Genomic DNA, 19,806 nt, shown 5'->3' on the forward strand with positions numbered 1-19,806 from the left:
GGAATGATCCACTTTACTTACTGGACAGCCAGCAGTGCAATTAATATGCCCATGGTTGTTAGAGGCTCAAGAGAGTAAATGTGGTAAGTAATTTGAGATATAGGACAACGGTGGCAGACATGGTCAGAATTTTGGCACCATCCCAACAACCCAAAGACCCTGGTTTCACCTCAGACAGGAAGGAACTAATGGCATGGACACTAGCCCTGCGAAAATCTTTCAGATAGTGGAATCTGGACCTACTTTGACCTCTGTGGAGTATCTATCCTATGATCTATTTCAATCAGAATAGCTTCTGAAGGAATGTTGCAGTTCCTTTTGCAGTTAGTTTACTCCCTGGGTGTGGGGTACTGACTGTTGTGATCCTGCTCAATATCAAATCCTCCATTTTTTAATGTGATCAGAAATTTTCTGGTACTGTGACTGGTTTCTAAATTCAATGGGTCAATTGACACCAAAGTTGGCAGAAACTGAGAAGTCTTGATCACAAACTCCACAAATTTTGAAACTTCTCAGCAGCAAAATCTGTACAAAAAATTGTCTTACAAACATATACCAGTTATGGAGTTTAATGTCCACACAAGAAAATAAGAAAGCCTGTCAAAAAATATAAAAAAACAGCAGCTTTGTTCAAAAACAAACTCTGATGCTCAACTTTCTGGAGTCTGTACAATGCCTAAAAACTGACAAAAGTCTCTAGGGATACAGAAGGGAAAACATAAAAAGGAATGGTCACCTCCTTAATCAAGATGAAAGAATGTTTTTTAAAGAAAAATAATCTGGTGGCTGGGGTGGGTGTTGAGGTTTGGTGGTGGAGAATGGAAAACTTTTTCAGCATGCAACTGCTCCAAAGATCCATAATAATGGAGGCTAATTAGACAGACCCATTTTACACACACTCAACAATGTGTCTTGAACCCCAACCTCACAAAGGCACAGCAGCCATCACTCTGGTACCTCCGAACGGGACTGAAGATTTGATGTCAATTAGTACTGACCTATTGGCTGTTTTGTGCAGTGTGCATTTTCCCACTAGGAGTTTGATTGAAATTTGCCAATCTCATTTAATTTAGAATCCTTACAGCCATTGAGAGGAGACTTTCATCCTGTCAGGCTGTCCTGTATCTGAACACTTAACAGAGGGGAAAAGACAGTTGTCCTATTCCATTGGACATTATATAGGTAAAGTATCCTTATAGATTCCAAATTCAATTATATCAAAATTTGTACATGGAGTATATAAAAAAAAAAGATTTTTTGTAAATTTGGTGGCTACAATTTCTGGGAAAATTTAAAATGCAGTATAAAAAAGTAAAATCAAAACAAGGTTGAACATAGCCTACTGGAAAGAAGCTGTTTGTAGCTGGATAACTGCTCAGAATGTCATTGTTGACGGGGCTAAGGAAACACAAATTCCCTGTAAATTTTGTTGGCGATTGAAGTACTATTTTCCAATCAGATTTACTTTCTAAGGCCTCTGTAAAACTGGAAATGAGGACCACTACGTGCCATTGTAAATGGTTCCAGGTCCTAAAGCAATTCAGAATGAATGGTCAATAACACATTGTTTTACACTCCGTATAGGATTTGAGAGAGAGAGAAACATTAGATCTAGTGCTCCTTTGATAAATTTTTTGCATGGTATTAGGCAGTGTATAATTTGTTTTCTTTTATTTAAATAGCACCGTAACAAAACCTTTTACATTTTTACCTCTGATACAGAGAATTTTATTGTTCTCACAACAAGAGATGAGCATTAGTAAAAAATAATGAACTAAATCCAGTTTGTGGAGAAATGTTGGAGTACGATCGGCGAGCAGTTTTAAACTAAGCCTCTTTTTCTGGCCTCTAGACACAATGCTGCATTGCATTGCTCCAAACTGTAGGTTAACTCAGCCAACTGGCTGTAACCAACTATCAGCTTCTTCCTGAAAAGAAAAGAAACAGATTAATCTTCTTAAAAAAAATGCAATTTACTAGAAATGTCTAACATCCTGCTGACATGTTGTATGTGGTAAAAATTATATTTTATGAGCCCTATTTTAACAGCAATATTTATATAATTTCATGCAATCCAACAAAATCCATATTAGATATTTGTACTTTCCATCCTAATACTTTCCAGCCCAAAGAAAATAGACCAGTTTATTTTCTTTGGATTAAACTAATTTAAGAAGCCCACAATCTACCCAAAGTCAAACTGCTGAGAGGTTCTAAAAAAACGTTTGAAATCTCTTTGCTGTAATGTCAACAGAATACAGCACAAAACAGAGCAGCATCTCCACAAAACAGCTCCGTAACTATTCAGCTTTATATTCATCTGTACTGTGATCACCACGTCTCTACGGATGTAAACTTTGAATGCACAGACTGACCTCAAAAGTATTTAGACAGCCAACTAACAGATTTTAACATACATTAGAGAAGCACTGGTACATCGGATAATCCCGATGTAGCAGCTAACAATGCATAGGCACAACGGGACAAACAGTCTCCCCCTGTTTCTATGATTTTCTTTTTTAATACTGTGCAAACTTATAATAAATGGAGCAGCTCTACTTCATCAATACGATGTGTGTTTTGCATTACATCAATGCATTAAAAAAAACAGTATAACTGAAACTGGCATGAAGCCAACTTTTTAAACTTTAAAAATAAAATACATTCTAGGCAGTCTGCACTGGGACTACCTTCTTAAGTTTCTAAGATCAGTAAAGGGCCTAACATTAAAAGCAAATGCATGTATAACTTGGTGATGCTAACGTGCAGTGCCTTAAATCTGCTATCTGTGCCAAATTTGTACCAGAGGTATAAAGATACTGTATGTTTGGTTTAAGTGGTGCAAAATAAATACATATAAAAATACACTAAAGCTCATCACTTTAACATGTATTCAGAAGGAAGATTCTGCCTGAACAACTTCCTTGACTTGTTTGAGGAAGTGACATCTCAAGTGCTCTATGATGAGCTCTATGATGTATTGTGCCTAGATTTCCAGTTAAAATCAAATTATTAGGGATTCAAGGTAAATTTTTTTTGAGTATGGATAAGAAATTAGCTGAAGGGTAGAGAACGACGCTTACTTGTTAGAGAAGTTACGTTGGACTGGGGGAAGTGCTAAGTAGGGTCCACCATTTACATCGATGATTTGAACTCAGAAACCCAATGCAAATTGGTCTAATTTGACGATGACACCAAACTAAGAAAGGCTGTGCAATCGGAGGAGGCAGTTCAGAAATTATGGAATGAGCAAGACAAAATATAAATGAATGAAAAATGGCCAATGAAATTTAATGCAGATATAATGAAGTCAAAAAATACCTAGGAATCTTAGTAGACTCAACGATCAAAACGTCCAATCACTGCAGAGCAGCAAACAACAAAGTCAAGAGAATATTGAACTGCATGGCCAAAACAGTAGAATACAATTCAGAGGAAGTCATGACCAAGCTGTATAGTGCTCTGGTCAGACCACACCTTGAGTACTGTGTCCCATTCAAGCCCTGGAGGTGGTGCAAAGGAAAAACACAAGGATGATCCTAGAGGTTTGCATTAAGAGCTTTTCTAATCTTTCCTCATAATTAATTTGCTTTACATTTCAGATTAGTCTTGCAGCTCTTCCCTGTATCTTTGCAATGCACATATATCTTTCTTGTGGCATGGTGGCAAGAATTGAGTCCTCCAAATGTTCTCTGATCAGTACACTGTAAAACTCTGGCATAACCTCCACATGCTTGTACTGTAATACAATAGGGAGAGCAATTAACTGAGGATGCAGTTAACGATTTGCAATTGGGCAGACAATTTAAAGCTGATAAATGTAAAGTATTGCATATTGGTAGAAAAAGCTTGCAACAAAAGCACACAATGAATGGAACTGAACGATCACAGGGTGAGATCTCGGAGTGGCAGCAGATGAATCACTTTGAATGTGTAGACAACGTGACAAAGCTAAGTGTGGCTAGATGGCCAGAACAATTCAGAGGAACATAATAAAAAGTCAAAGGGGAGAAGAGGCCATCTGACCATCAAAGCTCACCCCTCTAATTCTCCAATTCATCCATAGTAACATAGGAACAGGAGTAGGCCATTTAGCCGAAGCCTAACATCCAACTGCATTTTGAATTCTCGTAATGTCTTTGGCTTTACTTCATTCCTAGGCAGATTATTCCAAACATTTATCTCCCTTTGAGTAAAGGTTTTTTCCCCTAATATTTGCTTGAAATTTATTTTTCACTAATTTAAATTTATGTTCTCTGCGATAATTTTCAACCTCACCACTTGGGCAGTAACTTGGCAGAGCAGATTGTCCATTCGTTATAGAAACCGTCTGATTTCCATTTCATTGATTTCAATGGTTGACAAAATGGTTGGGTTCTACAACGGGCGAGCGATCCACTCCGGCAGATTATTGTCCAGGCAACAAAGTTGAAAATCACCCCCTCTCGTTTTACTAAACATAGGGATCACCTTATCTATTCCATTTAATTTTTTATATACCTTCATGATGTCCCCACCTAACCATGTTCTCTCCAGACTTATGTTTTATACTTGGAATAATTCTCATTGCTCCTTTTTGCTCCCTCCGTAATACATGTATGCCCCTGAAGTGTGGTGACCTAAGTGTGCACAGTACTCCAAGTGTTAAGAACATAAGAAAATAAGAATTAGGAGCAGGAGATACGGCCCCTCGAGCCAGCTCCGCCATTCAATAAGATCATGTCTGATCTTCGACCTTAACTCCACTTTCCCGCCCGATCCCCATATCCCTCGTTTCCCCTAGACCCCAAAAATCTATCAATCTCAGTCTTGAATATATTCAACGACTCAGCATCCACGGCCCTTTAGAGTAGAGAATTCCAAAGATTCACAACCCTCTGAATGAAGAAATTCCTCCACATCTCAATCTTACCCAGTTTTGTGGTGTTGTTTAACCAGTGTACTATAAAGCCCCAGCATAACCTCTGTACACTTATACTCCACTGCTCTGACTATGAATTCCAACATTCTATTTACTTTTTCAATTTCTTCTCCAAATTATCCCAATCCAAGCCTCATTAATGATCCATACAACAACCTGGCTTTCTGTTGACTATGTAAAATGGTATTAGGCAGCTCTTCTAGTTCCTAGTAGCATTAGCCCACAGAAGTAAATGGCCCAATTTAAGACTAATTGCCAATTTCAGTCAGAAATCACAGGATGGTTGGTGTGGGAAATAAAAAAATTTCACTTTGGTACAACAGGGAATGTACCGGGGCTGAGATACATTGTTGGGTAAGAGGTGGGGGAACTTTACTCTGAATTTAACCTGAGGTACATCTAATAATGGATACTGAGTGCCCAAAACGGCAAGCATTCTATTCCCTAGAATTAATATCCACTTGATTTGTAGTAAAACACCCAGAAATACGTCCCAGTGTTTGTTTAGCTTTGTTAATAACAGCTTCACACTGACTGGGTACTTTCAGCCTATGGTCAATGATCACATCCAGATCCTTTCATTTTTCCTCTTTTGTTAATAGACTTCATTAATAATAAATATTTCATGTTTCTTGTTCCAGTGTGCAGAACCTTACATTTATTAATAGCAAAATTAATCTGCCATTCCCTAACCCATCCAATTAATTGGTCCATTGAATATTAATAACCTCTCGTACCATTTCCAATTCTAAAAAACAACTAAAACAGTTTACTTAAAATAGACATAAAAACTATAAGGCTCAACTAATGGTTATAGGGCAAAGCTAATTGAAAACACTCAGCTATTGCCATATATTTTAAACAGCAAACTGTCCAATATCCCAGCATGGAGTCATAAGTCCCACCAACAGGTTTCCTGTTCATTTCTTCATATTCACACCCCCTGTTGCTAATATCCTAAATACCACTGAGAAACATCTGTGGGGCTTTACTGCCCACGTGTAATGCTATTGGAGATTGACTAGTATAAAAACAAACATCTTGGCGACTGTGCCTTTACATATTACGGACAAAGGAAAAATGACAGACAGGTAAAGAACTACTGGTCCATCCAGCTTGTCCCATCCAACTGTGATGCCTTATGCAACACAATACATAAACCCCCACCCCACCCGGAGCCATGTAATCTCCATGGAGAGGCAAAAAACTAAATAAAAGCTCAAGCCAATTAGGGGAAATAAAATCTGGAAATTCCTCTCTGACCCCCTCTGGCGATCAAAACTATTCTAGATTACCACCCTGACCCTGATTAACGGTACAAGATACCTACCTCTTGTATGATATCGTACCAATGGGCCACACCTCCCCCCCGACAAAAATATACATCAATAAAAATTCAAAACTGGTTTCCAACCTGTAGTTGATCACCACAGAAATTATGGGTCAACATCTGTTACAATGTTCGTGTCACATTTTTATGGCGATTTGTAGAAATAGCAAAGAATAACTGCTGCAATGAAGTAAAAATGATGCAGTGGCCTGAGCCAATAAAACTCTACACAGCTGTGACTGCTTCAGACTTGAGTCAACAGCAGATGAAGTGATGCAGCTGAAAGTCAGTAGCAGATTTTTTTTAAAAAGCAGCTTACCAATGGTAGAATTGATGCAAATAAAAAATCTTTTAGTATCCTTTCTACAAAATTATGCACAAGAATTTACTTGTTGCAGCTGCTTTGCTAGTTTGTCAAGACAGTCAATCCCTACTTATAAAAGGCTTGCTTTTATTACTTTACTGTTCTTGAGCAGACAGTTGAGACATCTTCCCTAAAGAGAAATTTCAGGCTTTAAATACTTTATTATAAAAAGGACTATATCAGAGGTTAAGGTTGTATTATAAATTTATCCTACAGTTACTCCTCCCTATTTTAAATGTTTAATATTTATTTCCCCACCCCTATCACTCCTGAAGCGGCAGCTGACCTTTGGTACCACTCCCAAACGACAGTTCTTCACAAGCAAGTGGTGAGAGGCTATTCTAAAATGGGGAGCTTAACCAAGCTTGGCTATGGTCCTCACATGATGTCAATTAAAACGTTCCAGCACGGGTCACTGGATAGCAACCCCGGAGCATGAACCCTGGCTAATTTTTCTCTCCCTAGCTCAGGGGTGCTGAGGCCAATTGCAGCATCCCCTGCGCCTTCCTGGCAGAGATTAGCTAACTCACCAGAATATTCATTGGAGGAGCACCTTAAAATAAATTTCATTAAAAATAACGTCCTAACTCATGGTTGGCTTTTCATTCTGGACGCTATTTTCCTGCGAGTTCCTACATTCTAAGGAGGCCGGGGTGTGATGTCCCAGTTTCAAGCCCTTTGTACCCAGCCACCTCTCTTGGCTCCATGGGGACTGGTTGAGCATCAACCAAATTTGCATTTTTATACAGTTTAAAATCAGAATTAAATCATTTTTAAGAAATTCCCCAAGCTAGAAATTCAACTTGTAGATTTTTGAAAAATATTTATGATTTAAAAAAATAATTTCATTCAGTAATATTCTGTTCTAGTTGCAGAACAGCCAGCTGTATCAAATATAAAAATACAGATTAAAAACCAGCTTTGAAACTCTTCAAGATTCTATGTTTGCAGACCAAGAAAAACTAATTTAAACATTCTAATTGGCAATGTCATTTAACATAGTTCAGTCTAGTGGTTTTGTTCCTGTTATTTTGTTTAACTCAGGAAATACATTCAAAATGACACAGGAGCTGCAACATTCTGTGCATAAAAAAAGGAAGCAAGTTTCAGATGTGTGGAATTTTATCAGTAAGAGGCAAAACAACATAATGACTGGTTTTCAATCATTTTTGCTATGATGTCACTATTATGTACACAAATGCAGCAGCCAATTTGTATACAGTAAGGTCCCACAAACAGCAAAATGAGATGGATGACTAGTTAATCTGTTTTTTTTTTAGGGATCAGTGCTGGTCAGGAAATTGGGTGAACTGCTCTTCAAATAGTGCCAATGGGATCTTTTACATCCACCCAAAAAGGCAGACAGTTTTACATGCAAGTATGCTGCTATATACATGGTGATGAATTTTCTTATGTCATTGCAAAAAATGACCTAGTAATACTGGAGGGTCCACATCACACAACTGATATTCCATGAGCTCCTATGCCATGCTAAAGGGGAATGTCAACGGCATAACAACCAATGGAAATACAATTAACTCCATACTTCACAAAGTAAATTTATTTATATACAGGTAGAGACAGGTTACCATTGATAGATCTGTCAATTTAAAAGAAGAATTCAATCGCACAATGTTGATCACAGCCAGAAATCATTTGAGTTTTTTTCTCCTTTTCAATACTAAGTAGCACATAGGGCAGGGTACAGAGGAAGACAAATGTGACAAGGAGACGTTGGTGTTTGCTGGGAACCATTTATAAAGGCACCCGAAACCACTGATTTAATTATAATTTACTGAGACATATCCAGTATCTTCTAAGTATCTGTGTCTACATTTAATGTGCAACAGTAACCAGCATCTTAAAAAGGGGTGCAAGTGTTCTTCCTAAACATGCGCGTAGATGACGACAAGGAATTAAAGGGTACAGAATAACAGATAAGCATTTGGACACAAGGGCTGATTATGCAGCCCTGTAACAGTGCTGGCATGACTGCAACGCATTGCACGCAAGTAGCAAGAAATTTTATGAAGTTAGCTCATCATAATAATTATTATATACACTCTGTGCAGATTGATTGATGCATGCTATTTGCATAAGTGGAATATCTAAGCCAGTTGCTTTTAAAGGATTGCCATACATTGAAGTTCTGCTGTAGCAGTTGAGGATGGAAGCAAGGATGAACAGGAGCAGGACTGCACTTTTTTTTAAGATGTTGCAAAGAAGTTTTACCCACTTACAAACATATGAAATCGACAGGCGGGAAAAGACCAGCCGGTCCATCAAGCCTGCCTCAAACCATGGTGGCCGGACCATCATGGTTAAACACTTTTTCCCTCCCCCGAGCTCCCACCTCCCCTCACATCCTCCCCCACAGCCATGTAATCTCCTAGGACAGCCAAAAAACTTCAGAGCTAAGGGCCAACCTTTGAGTAGAAATACCATTAAAAAATCCTGGGTAGTGGTGCCAAAGTGAATCGGTGCAATTTCCCATGTCCATAGGTTGTGGGAGCAGATGAATAAGAAATTTTCTGGACTCCAAATGGAACCACTGCCACCTTTTTAGTAAATGCCCTTACAATGAATGTAAGCACTCTTGAACCCACAACCTTCTGACTCGGAGGCAAGTCTCATTCCAGACACTTGGGCACTTAATCTAGACTGACACTTTAATGCAGGACTAAAAGTGCTGCACCGTTGAAGGTGTTGTTTTTCGGAAGTTAAACTGAGGCCCCGTTTGACCTCTCAGGTGGATGTAAAAGATCCCATGGCACTATTCGAAGAAGAGCAGGGAAGTTATTTCATTGCTGTTTGTGGAACCATGCTGTGTGCAAATTGGTTGCCATGTTTCCCTACATTACAACAGTGACTATACTTCAAAAGTACTTAATTGGCTGTAAAGCACTTTGGGACAAACTGAAGTTGTGAAAGGCACCATATAAATGCAAGTTCTTTCTTTCCTTACACTTCTATTGCAATTCGTCATACAGGACAGTGTTATTGTTAGTTACCTATTCACTAGCTGCTTTTATTGGCTGTGCTAAAGACATTGTATAATCATCTTATTAACTAAACCACCTATATCAGCAGATTAAAACCCAAGTAGGAGGTTAAAAAGCAATCAAACACTATCACGTGAAGCTTCCAGATCAAGGATCATTTGTTGATCACAGTTAACCATCAGTACACCTGCAGTTTAGGAAGCTGATGATTTAGGTGAATACAGGTAAATTTAATGAAAGCTAGAGGATCAAGCAATCAAATATCAATCAAAATATATGCTCTGGTTTCACTTAATACCAGTATCTTTATCAACAGAATGTGAATTTTTATTTTGCTACATGATAAATGGTTCTCTCTCAAGGTTAGGAGAATGCATCTAATGCAAAATTTCAAAAAATTGTGACTTTTCCTCCTCAGTTAAAAACTATTTTCTGGTCACATTTATCCTACAAAGAACAAAGATTAGTGCTTAGCTGTCACCAAAATCATGTGTACAGCGCTTGAGATTATATATCTCTTCATAGCATTCTGCTTACCAATGCAGCAATTTTAACCTAACATCTAGTGTTACATTCAATAATTAATGGTGTTAAAATCATACGATGGTTATAGCACAGAAGGGGGTCATTCTGCCCATCGAGCCCGTGTTAGCTCTTTGTAAGAGCAATCCAGTTAGTTGCATTCCCCCGCTCTTTCCCCGATAGATTCAGAGAATAATGTTACTGTGGCTAGTCACAAAGAATATTCAGATAAAAGCTGACTAGATATAGACCATGGCTCAATAGACAGCTGACAGTACAAACTGTCATTATATTTAAAACAATATTCTAGAAGATTCCCTATGATGCATTTTAACATAGGTGTTTTTGAGCTCAGAACTGGGAAGGGAGTGAGTTATGCATCAATACAAGTAAAATGGCATAAAACTTGTGGATTTGTTTTACATGTTTTTTAGATTATTCATTAATGAATTTTCTGAAATGGTATAGTGTGCCAACATAATCTAGTCAGAGTACCTTGACATTATTAGATCAGACTCTATGAATCTGCATCATGCAATTTTTTTTAGATCTTTTGATGCATGTAAATTCCTTAGTGCCGTGTTCATTAAAAAACTGTGGGTTGTTGCATCACAGAGCAACGAGTCCACAATGATACAATTAAAATCACTGTTGCAAGCAGGAATGATCTAGAAAATAACTGGAAGATACAGAGCTGGCAGTTATCATCTGACAACTGTGCAGCAACAAATCAGGAGGCTTAAAAATAGATTGGCTTGCCCTGCTGGATTTTACTTACTTACCTGCCTGCTATAGGAAGTATTAACTGCTGTTGTACTTCAAGGAAATAGTACAGAGTACTAAACAAAAAGTGGTTACAGAATTAAAGCAGCTACTAAACTGCTGTGCAATGTCATCAAATGGTAATAGATGGATTATATGGAATTAAAGAACAGGATAAACCAGTTTTAACTCAACAGCACTCATATATACTAATCCGTGCACCAACAAAGTAATGTGCAGAAATTTTCATACACTCAGGACTTCATTAACAATTTATTGATTTTGCATTATTGCGTTAATATGTACGATTCAACAGTCAGCAACATCTGAAACATCTATTTGAACAGATGAAGCACGTGGGAATTTTATTACTGAACACAGCAATCATTCCTGTGGAATGTAGGTGCTGCTGCAAGCAAATGATATTGTGCAAATAAACTTTTACAAATCAGCAACTCATAGCATGCATATGCAAACTTAAAATAGTTTCTAACAGAAACCATTCTGCTGTCATAACACCATTTAGGAATAAATACCTAGTTGCTCAATGGATAACGCACACTTGATCTGGTGGCGAGTCACATACCGGGAAGATTCCAGGTTCAATCCGCAGCCTGTGCTGAGTTACCTGATCTCAGCCCAGATAGCATGGGGCACAAATGGTCTCAGTGACACTGGACTAGGTAGGAGGAGGGGTGGGTTGGGAGAATTTGCTTCTGTAGCATGTCAAACTATCAAGCTGCCTCAAGTACTGAGTTTCCAGTTCCTTATAAAAATGGAAGGAGACTTAAGTGTTTATAATGTCTAATGCAAATCTCCTAATGCTGCGGAAAACCAAAGCTTGCTCTAGACTAAGATTAGAATAAACAAATAAAGTTTACACTGGCAATTGATTTGCAGTATACAGGAATTTGCATCTCTACTGGTTTTAGATGCAAAGAAAGTGCAGTGTTCAAGCAGCAGTATAGTAGATCTGTTACTGGATCACTTAAAGATACAGTATTACTCAAATATAAGATCACATTCTGAAGGAAGTTTAAATCAATCTTTTGTGTGACCTCTATAACTAACTCTACCATAACAGGACTTAAACTTCTTATCGCTTCCTAACAACATGTGCAGTAAGATCGACGTCAAGAACCTCCAGCTGCTTAGCCTTAATCTAACCACATAGAGTGGCATAGATATTAATTCTATTGTTGAACAAATGCACTATCCTTTTATGTTTAAGTAATGCTAAACCCATCCACAATCTTTGCTCTATGCATCTTTTTACTTCATATGTAGAACACAAACTAGCTAGTGGAAAACCTATTGTTTACAGATGACAGCCTGTGCTAGTAATAACTCCATATATATTCACAAGATAATTAAATCTAAGAGAGGCTATTCGATCCATCTTAGCTCATCCATCCAGAAATAGCCTAAAATCCCTCCACTGCAGCATTCAATTGGTTCCCAATTGATTCCAGGGCTTTTGCTTCCACTAGTCTATCTGGAAGTCCATTTCATGTATTGCATGTATGTTATGCACAAATAGTACAGTGCACTAACAACTACATAATAACCAACTGTCATGTTTCAGGATTTTTGATCTTTCTTTCATGAAAAGGATTTTGGGTTTGAGTTATGCTTAAAGGTTGTGCTTTAAATCTGCACAGGTTTAAAAAGGGGGAAGCCACAAGCTGCAGGCATTGAAGATGTGCATTAAGATCAGGCGGGCCACTTTGTGCAATGTAACGGTTCACAAACTACTTCAAATTGATGCAATATGGGTCAACTGTCTAATCCCAGGCCCATTAGCTAGGATGGCCTCCATTTATCTTGAAAACAGTAGGAGATTGCCTTGTTACCTCTCTTCCTCCCTTGGGGATGTGAGTTTTAATCAGTTTTATTGAGAGTCCTACTGGCAAATCACTACTTGGAGGAAGTCAGTGCCTCAACCAACTGGGTGGTGGCTGGGGATCCAAAGGGCTACATGTGCCGATAGCTGTAGGCCTGGAGCTGGAAGCTAAAGGTGAAAGTCATTTTTTGCAGTTAGAAGTAGTCTGAAAAAAAAAGAAAGGCAATGCCAAGAACAAGTAAGCCAGCCCATGAAAGGGACAAGGCACCTGGTTTATTATTCTCCTTCCATGTTTTTGAGGAAAGAAATGAGATTGAGTTAATTAAGTGCAATTTTTTTTTTGTTATTGTTGGAATTTTGTTACCCTGTATGTTCACTAACTGTCTGTGAAATAAAGCTGCTTAATAATTCATAACAACCTTTTTTCACCACATGTTTTAGTCCACCTTCAAAAGGTTTGCAGAAATGCACATGCTATCCATTACACCCTAGGTTACAATATTGTATTGTGAGATATTGGGTAGCACGGGCACACTCTTAAACTTAAGACACTCAGACCGCTTACTGGAGTGACCAGCATTCCTGTACCCGAGAGAATATCTAAGGCATACCCTAATCTTGGAGTACCAGGATAGTTGGAAATCCTGTTATGCAATGCCAAATAATACATCAAATTACTATATTTGTGTTGGCTTGGTTCAGTTCGTTGAACTCTTGCCTCTGAGGCAGAAGCTTGTGGACTCAAGCCCTGTTATAAGCCTTGAGCACATAATCTAAGTTGACACTTCAATGCAGTACTGAGGAAGTGCTGCACTGTCGGAAACATTGCTTTTTGGATGAGGTGTTAAACTGAAGCTCACCTCTTGCCTGATGGTTCAGGAGATTGTAAAAGATCCCATGGCATTGGAAGAAGCACAGAGAGCTCTCTGGTGTCCTGGCCAACATTTCTCCCTCAACCAACACCATCAAAAACAAAGTAACTGGCAATTCATCTCACTTATTGTTGCTGGATCTTGCTATGTGTAAATTGGCTGCCATGTTTGTCTACTTGAGAATAATGATTGCATTTCAAAAGTAATTAGTTGTGAAGAGCTTCAGCATGTCCGGAGGACATGATTAGTTGCTATGAAAATACACATTCTTACTTATATTTACATTTCGTATGACCAAATACTACTGAAACTTTAAGAAACCAAGTTATACATAGTTATATTAGACATAAATGCACTTCATGTAATGATAAAACACAGTGAACTTCAATGCTCAAATGAAAACAAAAGATATTGAATACACACAGCAGATGAGTCAGAATATCAATGACTTGGAGCAACTGTCCCAGCAATAAAACAACAACAAACTCAGACTAAAGTATGGACAGGTTGTCATCTACAGTTCCTGTCTGTTTCTGACAGGAGCTTCAGGTGCCCGTCCCAAGCCCAACTCAAATATGGCCGGAGCTTAGCAAGAATTTTCATTTCTCTTCAGTCTCGCAACCACCCGAAATCGGGACGGTAGAGATATAAATATTGCCCCTTCGTCTTTTCTAGTCTATTTTTAATACACATTAAACTGATTCAGTATCTGAGTCTCACATATCCTTTTTAAACATCCTCGATGTTGTCCACATGCCATGAAAATACCATGATGTGATGCCCACACAATGTACCTTATTAAGTGGTGCACTTTGGAATTAAAATCAATAGAGACATGAGGTCTGTACAGCAGACAATTTGAGAACAGTAGAACTCTACCAAATTAAGAACTATAACAAGAATACAATTTTAATTAGAGAACACCAGAAGTATTGTTTTACAATACAAGACAATTCTTTAATTCTAGTTTGCAATATAATGCACATTTATTGACTAGGCAACACAGTGAATTAGCTCACTGTACTTTCACCTCTGTGACCCAGGTTTGAGCCCAGCTTAGATTAATGAGATGAAAGTCTCCTCTCTCTGCTGGTTGTAAATTTCCAATGAGTTTGGGCATTCCCAACCTAATTTCTATTTGGCACAGGGCCACAACATAAAATTCCTCACAAATTAACATGAAACTAGCAATTTCAGAATGGCATGAAGGACAGCTAATGTAGGAAGTGAAAAACATTCACTGGGACAAGTGGGAGTGTTCTTAGCTTGGGTTTAAGGCATATTGTTGGTAAAGAGTAGAACGATCTTTAGTTTGCATTCACCATGTTATACCTGACCTTGATGCTGTCACTAGGTACCAAAAATGGAAAATTGTCCTAGTATCCACAAGTAACATCCTTTACTGGAATGCGATCCACAATTTCAAATTACTCCACTTTCAGCATGCGAGAGAGAGGCACAGGCACAGAAACCCGGATCGAGATATACAGACAGATAACTGAATGCAGAGGAAGCTGCTGTGGTCCAGATAGACTAGGGTCGGCTAATTCTCCAATTTTGTCAAGGATCTTAGAATTCTGAGTGAAGAGTTTCTAAGTGTTTTTCTCTCCAGGTTGTTTTTGTGATCACTTATGCCATGTTTAAAACGAAGTTGGAAGCTAATGAAATCTATTTGATTAATCTAAATCAACAACCATGAACTTGATTTTAGCCTTGAAGCCATTAATATTTTGTATGTAAATTATTAATGAATGGCCCTGGAGATGGAGTTTGGATTTTAAACCAGCTTCTCCTTAACTGGCCCAGTTGTGTGTGCTCTGCAAAGTTTTGAATAATGCTTTATGTTACTGTTAAAAGGCTCTGCTCATGTACTAACCAAAGAAAATTATTCACATATCAAAAGTAACATCGCTGAAGTGAGGCAGCAATTTAGTGACTCAATAGCATGCATGTTGAGATCAAATTGCATACATCATGTTAGTTTACATTGTCAGATAAAACCAGTTTGTAACTCACCTGTACTCTTCATGATTAAAGCATTCATGCAAATCTTGTGCAGAGATCCTGGTAACAGAAATATTTGTCTGCAGGGAGAAAGTAAACAAAATATCTGAATAAGGCTTCCTATAGTGACGAAGGTTAAACAAGTAGAAAACAAACAGAAACATGAGCAATGTCTGTGATAAATTTTCTCATGCAGATAGGTATCAAGTAACCACTTTTTTTTTAATTCGTTCATGGGATGTGGGCATCGCTGGCGAGGCCAGCATTTATTGCCCATCCCTAATTGCCCTTGAGAAGGTGGTGGTGAGCCGCCTTCTTGAACCGCTGCAGTCTGTGTGGTGAAGGTTCTCCCACAGTGCTATTAGGAAGAGAGTTCCAGGATTTTGACCCAGCGACGATGAAGGAACGGCGATATATTTCCAAGTCGGGATGGTGTGTGACTTGGAGGGGAACGTGCAGGTGGAGGTGTTCCCATGTGCCTGCTGCTCTTGTTCTTCTAGGTGGTAGAGGTCGCGGGTTTGGGAGGTGCTGTCGAAGAAGCCTTGGCGAGTTGCTGCAGTGCATCCTGTGGATGGTACACACTGCAGCCACAGTGCGCCGGTGGTGAAGGGAGTGAATGTTTAGGGTGGTGGATGAGGTTTTGCAGCAGGCTTTAGCGCATCATTCAACGTAAAACTTAAACAAGAACAGTGAATAACTAAGTGAACAGTAAGGTTAAAACATTCTAGCTATTTTCCTGAAAGCTGATGCTATACCTCTTCATTATTTAGAAAGATGTACAGAATCTCGGTGAGCTTCTGAAAGTCTTGTACATTGCTATCAGATGACAAAATTCTGAAACAACAATCATAAACAGCAGATTAGGTAAAGCAGAAACATGATCAACAGTATTGAGTGGATAGCACCACCTGGAATTACTAGGAAAATGACACAGGTCCCTTTTACTATCCTGTGCAATCAAAATAGTTGCCAGATTTAACCTTTTTTTTGTGTGAAGCATCTTGGTGATTCTGCCACGAGCGATAGAAGCCTCTTTAATACACTGTATTCACAGCTATGCACAACCGCTTGAGATTTGGGATTTAATTTATTTTGTGATGTCAATGTTGGGGAATGGAACATTTGTTCTCACCCAGAGTCAGCAATCAACTCCAAATCATGTACATCACAGATTATGTAGAATCATAGAATTTTACAGCACAGAAAGCTATTAAACCCATCACTCGTATTGGCTATATGAAAAAGCTACACATTTAGTCCTATTTTCCTTCCCTTTCTCCATATTCTTTTAGTTTTTTCATTTTCTTTTTGAAAACTATTTTGGATTCTGCTTCCACTCGGGCACTCCATGTTTCAACAACCCTCTGCATGTAAAAAAATTCTCCTTTCATTCTTTTGGTGATGTTTTTAAATTTATGTTGCCGAGCTACCAGCTCACCAACAAGTGGAAATAATCTTTTCCTAATACCTTATCAAAATCGTTCATAATTCTGAACATCTCCATCAGTTATCTATACTGCTTCAATAAAGCACTTTAACCCTGATTTAAGAAGGGCATTTCCCATCAATAATCATCTTTGTGAGGTGAGAACAACAATTTGCAGTCTTTAAAAGAGAACTAGTATGAAATTAAGGGTATTGTAGTGTTGCAGACTTGTGGCCATTAGAAATTGTATTGAGAATGCTTAAATCCACTTTTCTTAGAACCCTTGTAGCAGCCAAAAGACCCTTTCATCCCAATAGCCTAAGCTAGATACAAATCCAGGAACCAAAGGTCTAAGGACAACATTCTAAACCATTATTCCATGTAGTAACTCCAGAATACTGTTTCACTCAGATCTGTTAAGTTAGTTTCAAATTCTATTTGGAGGACAAGAACATATATTAAGCTGTTTTTATATCAGCGATGTTTTAATTCAGATTCTGGGGAACCAGCATCCATGCCCCAGTGGCAGACTTGTACCCCAACAAAAAACTTTGAGTTTCTCGGCAAGATGAGGGAGCCAAATTTAGCAGTGGGAACACCTGGAACCAGCTCACAGATACTGCTCTCCCAAAATCTGCACTGAACATGAGATAGGACCGTAGAGACTAATAAAAAAATTTGAAAGCCATTTGTGAACTCAGTTGCTCTTCTTCAAAACGACTTTGTCTGGGTTCAAGGTTTCTTGATGCCAATAATGTATTACTGTCCATAACTGGGATTTAATTTTGACCATATTTTGATCGAATAGTGGATGTTGCGGCCAGCAGCGAGGTATGCAGAGGCAAATGTAGAATACAGATTTTGTTTCAACATAAGGAAGATCTTGCTAACTCCAGTGAAAAAAATCCCAAGTGAGTTCTCAAGGTCTTCCTTATGAGTGGAATAAATTCTGTAATCCACAATGAGCATGTTGTCTGTACCAAAACAACATATAGTTACAGTGGGTTCAGTTCTGGAAGTTTGTGAAGGAGAAATCAGATCTACACTGTAGGATTATTAAATTATTAAATAACATACTATTAAAGATATTATCGAAGGCATATGCATGGCATTATACAAATTCCAACTTCAATCAAAAATATCAACAGCTCCCTGTTACTGTCCAGGTCTGCCCAGTCAATAGATTTCGCATAATTTCAAGTATCCAGTCACAGGTACAAACAAGAGTCCTCACATTTATACTCAGGAAGCCTTTATTTGATTGGCAATTGAATAAAATAAATTATGCCCTCAAGTGAAGCTGGCTAGATAACCCACAAGAGACTGTTGTATTTGGTCATAAAGGAATATAATTTCTTCCTTTCCTGCAATACATTCTTGAGTAGGTTGGCACTTCAGTGGGCTGACAACTCAATGATTCCATCGAATTTTGGCTTGTAGAAGTAAACAAGTATGCATCATTTTATTATTGAGCCAAAATTGTGGACGAAATTCTCTTGTTCTTGAACAAAGCCTCCATTGCCCAATTTTGTCATCCTTTTATGAAAATATAACAGGGGGGTTAATTTTTGTAATATTAAATGAAGGGGAATGTGGGAACACGAACAGCTAATGCTTCATACCAGAACTCCATCTGCCATTCGGGAAGTACTATAGTTATTTCATAACCACTGCTCCAGGTTCAGTTAAAACAAAAATTAGTCTGGCTAGAAAGATTCAACTAGAAACTAATCCTGTACAGTGTTTTAATTTATATAGGTAATGGAATTTTTGTCAAATATGGCAACTAGATTTTTTTTTACACAGCGAGTTATTATGATCTGGAATGCACTGCCTGAAGCAGATTCAATAGTAACTTTCAAAAAGGAATTGGGTAAACACTTGAAGGCAAAAAATTAACAGGGCTATTGGGAAAGAGCAGGGGGAGTGACACTAATTGGATAGCTCCTTCAAAGAACTGGCACAGGCACAATGAGCCGAATGGCCTCCTTCTGTGCTGTACCCCATACTCTGATACTACAAACAAAATTCAATCAAAACTTCAGCAATGGAATTTCAGAAACTCGATTATGAACACACAAAAAAGGACAGGAAAGAACAGGTGGTCCACCATGCCTGTCCCATCCCAGTGTGGTGTAACTTCCGTACACCATCACTCCTATTCCCCCATCAAGCAGTCATGCAATCTCCTGAGTGGCAAAAAAAAACCATAGGCCAATTTAGGAAATTCCTCTCCAATCCCTGAAAGCAATTAAGCAAGCTCCAAGAGATCACGGTGACTGTGTGACACAACCCCAATGACCCATCTGCCTTCTATATGTAGAGAGGTTTTCCACTCTCAGGAACTTGTCCAGTTCCCTTTTGAATGCTTGAAGTGAATCTGTATTCACTGCAAGTGCTGGCAACCTATTCCAGAATTCAATGACTCTGCAAAAAGTACCTCCTAGCATCTAACCTACTTCTATGCTTTTGCCACTTATACTTGCGTTCTCTAATTCTCCCTAACCTATCTAGCTCAATAGCTTATCCACTTGGATCGAGTCTAATCTTTTCATTATTTTGAAGACCTCAATTATATTTCCTTGACGTCTACATTGTTTCCAAGTAGAAAGTCCCAGCTCTCTAAGTCTTTCCTGGTAACCAAGGGCCCCTAAACTAGATATTGATCTAGTGGCCATACTCTAAACCTTATCCTCCGCTATGTGAGAGGATTAAAACTGGACACAGTATTCATAATGTGGCCTGTCCAAGTGCTTATTC

The 19,806-nt window shown here is 38.4% G+C and overlaps 1 protein-coding gene across 3 annotated transcripts in view; it reads right to left on the reverse strand.

Moving 5' to 3' along the window:
* Window positions 1–1,656: 1,656 nt before the first annotated feature.
* The window catches only part of swt1 (SWT1 RNA endoribonuclease homolog), a 120,437-nt gene continuing 102,287 nt past the window's right edge, over window positions 1,657–19,806 (reverse strand). For all 3 annotated transcript variants that reach the window (XM_067990496.1, XM_067990497.1, XM_067990495.1), the window contains 3 exons: window positions 16,376–16,454; window positions 15,633–15,700; window positions 1,657–1,928 (listed from right to left, as the gene is read on the reverse strand). In XM_067990496.1, the coding sequence (XP_067846597.1) occupies window positions 1,823–1,928; window positions 15,633–15,700; window positions 16,376–16,454 (253 nt within the window). In that variant the 3' untranslated portion in view covers window positions 1,657–1,822. The remainder of the gene's footprint in view (window positions 1,929–15,632; window positions 15,701–16,375; window positions 16,455–19,806) is intronic.

Source organism: Heptranchias perlo, chromosome 9 (genome assembly GCF_035084215.1).
Source record: "Heptranchias perlo isolate sHepPer1 chromosome 9, sHepPer1.hap1, whole genome shotgun sequence".
In the NCBI taxonomy this organism is placed as follows: Eukaryota; Metazoa; Chordata; class Chondrichthyes; order Hexanchiformes; family Hexanchidae; genus Heptranchias; species Heptranchias perlo.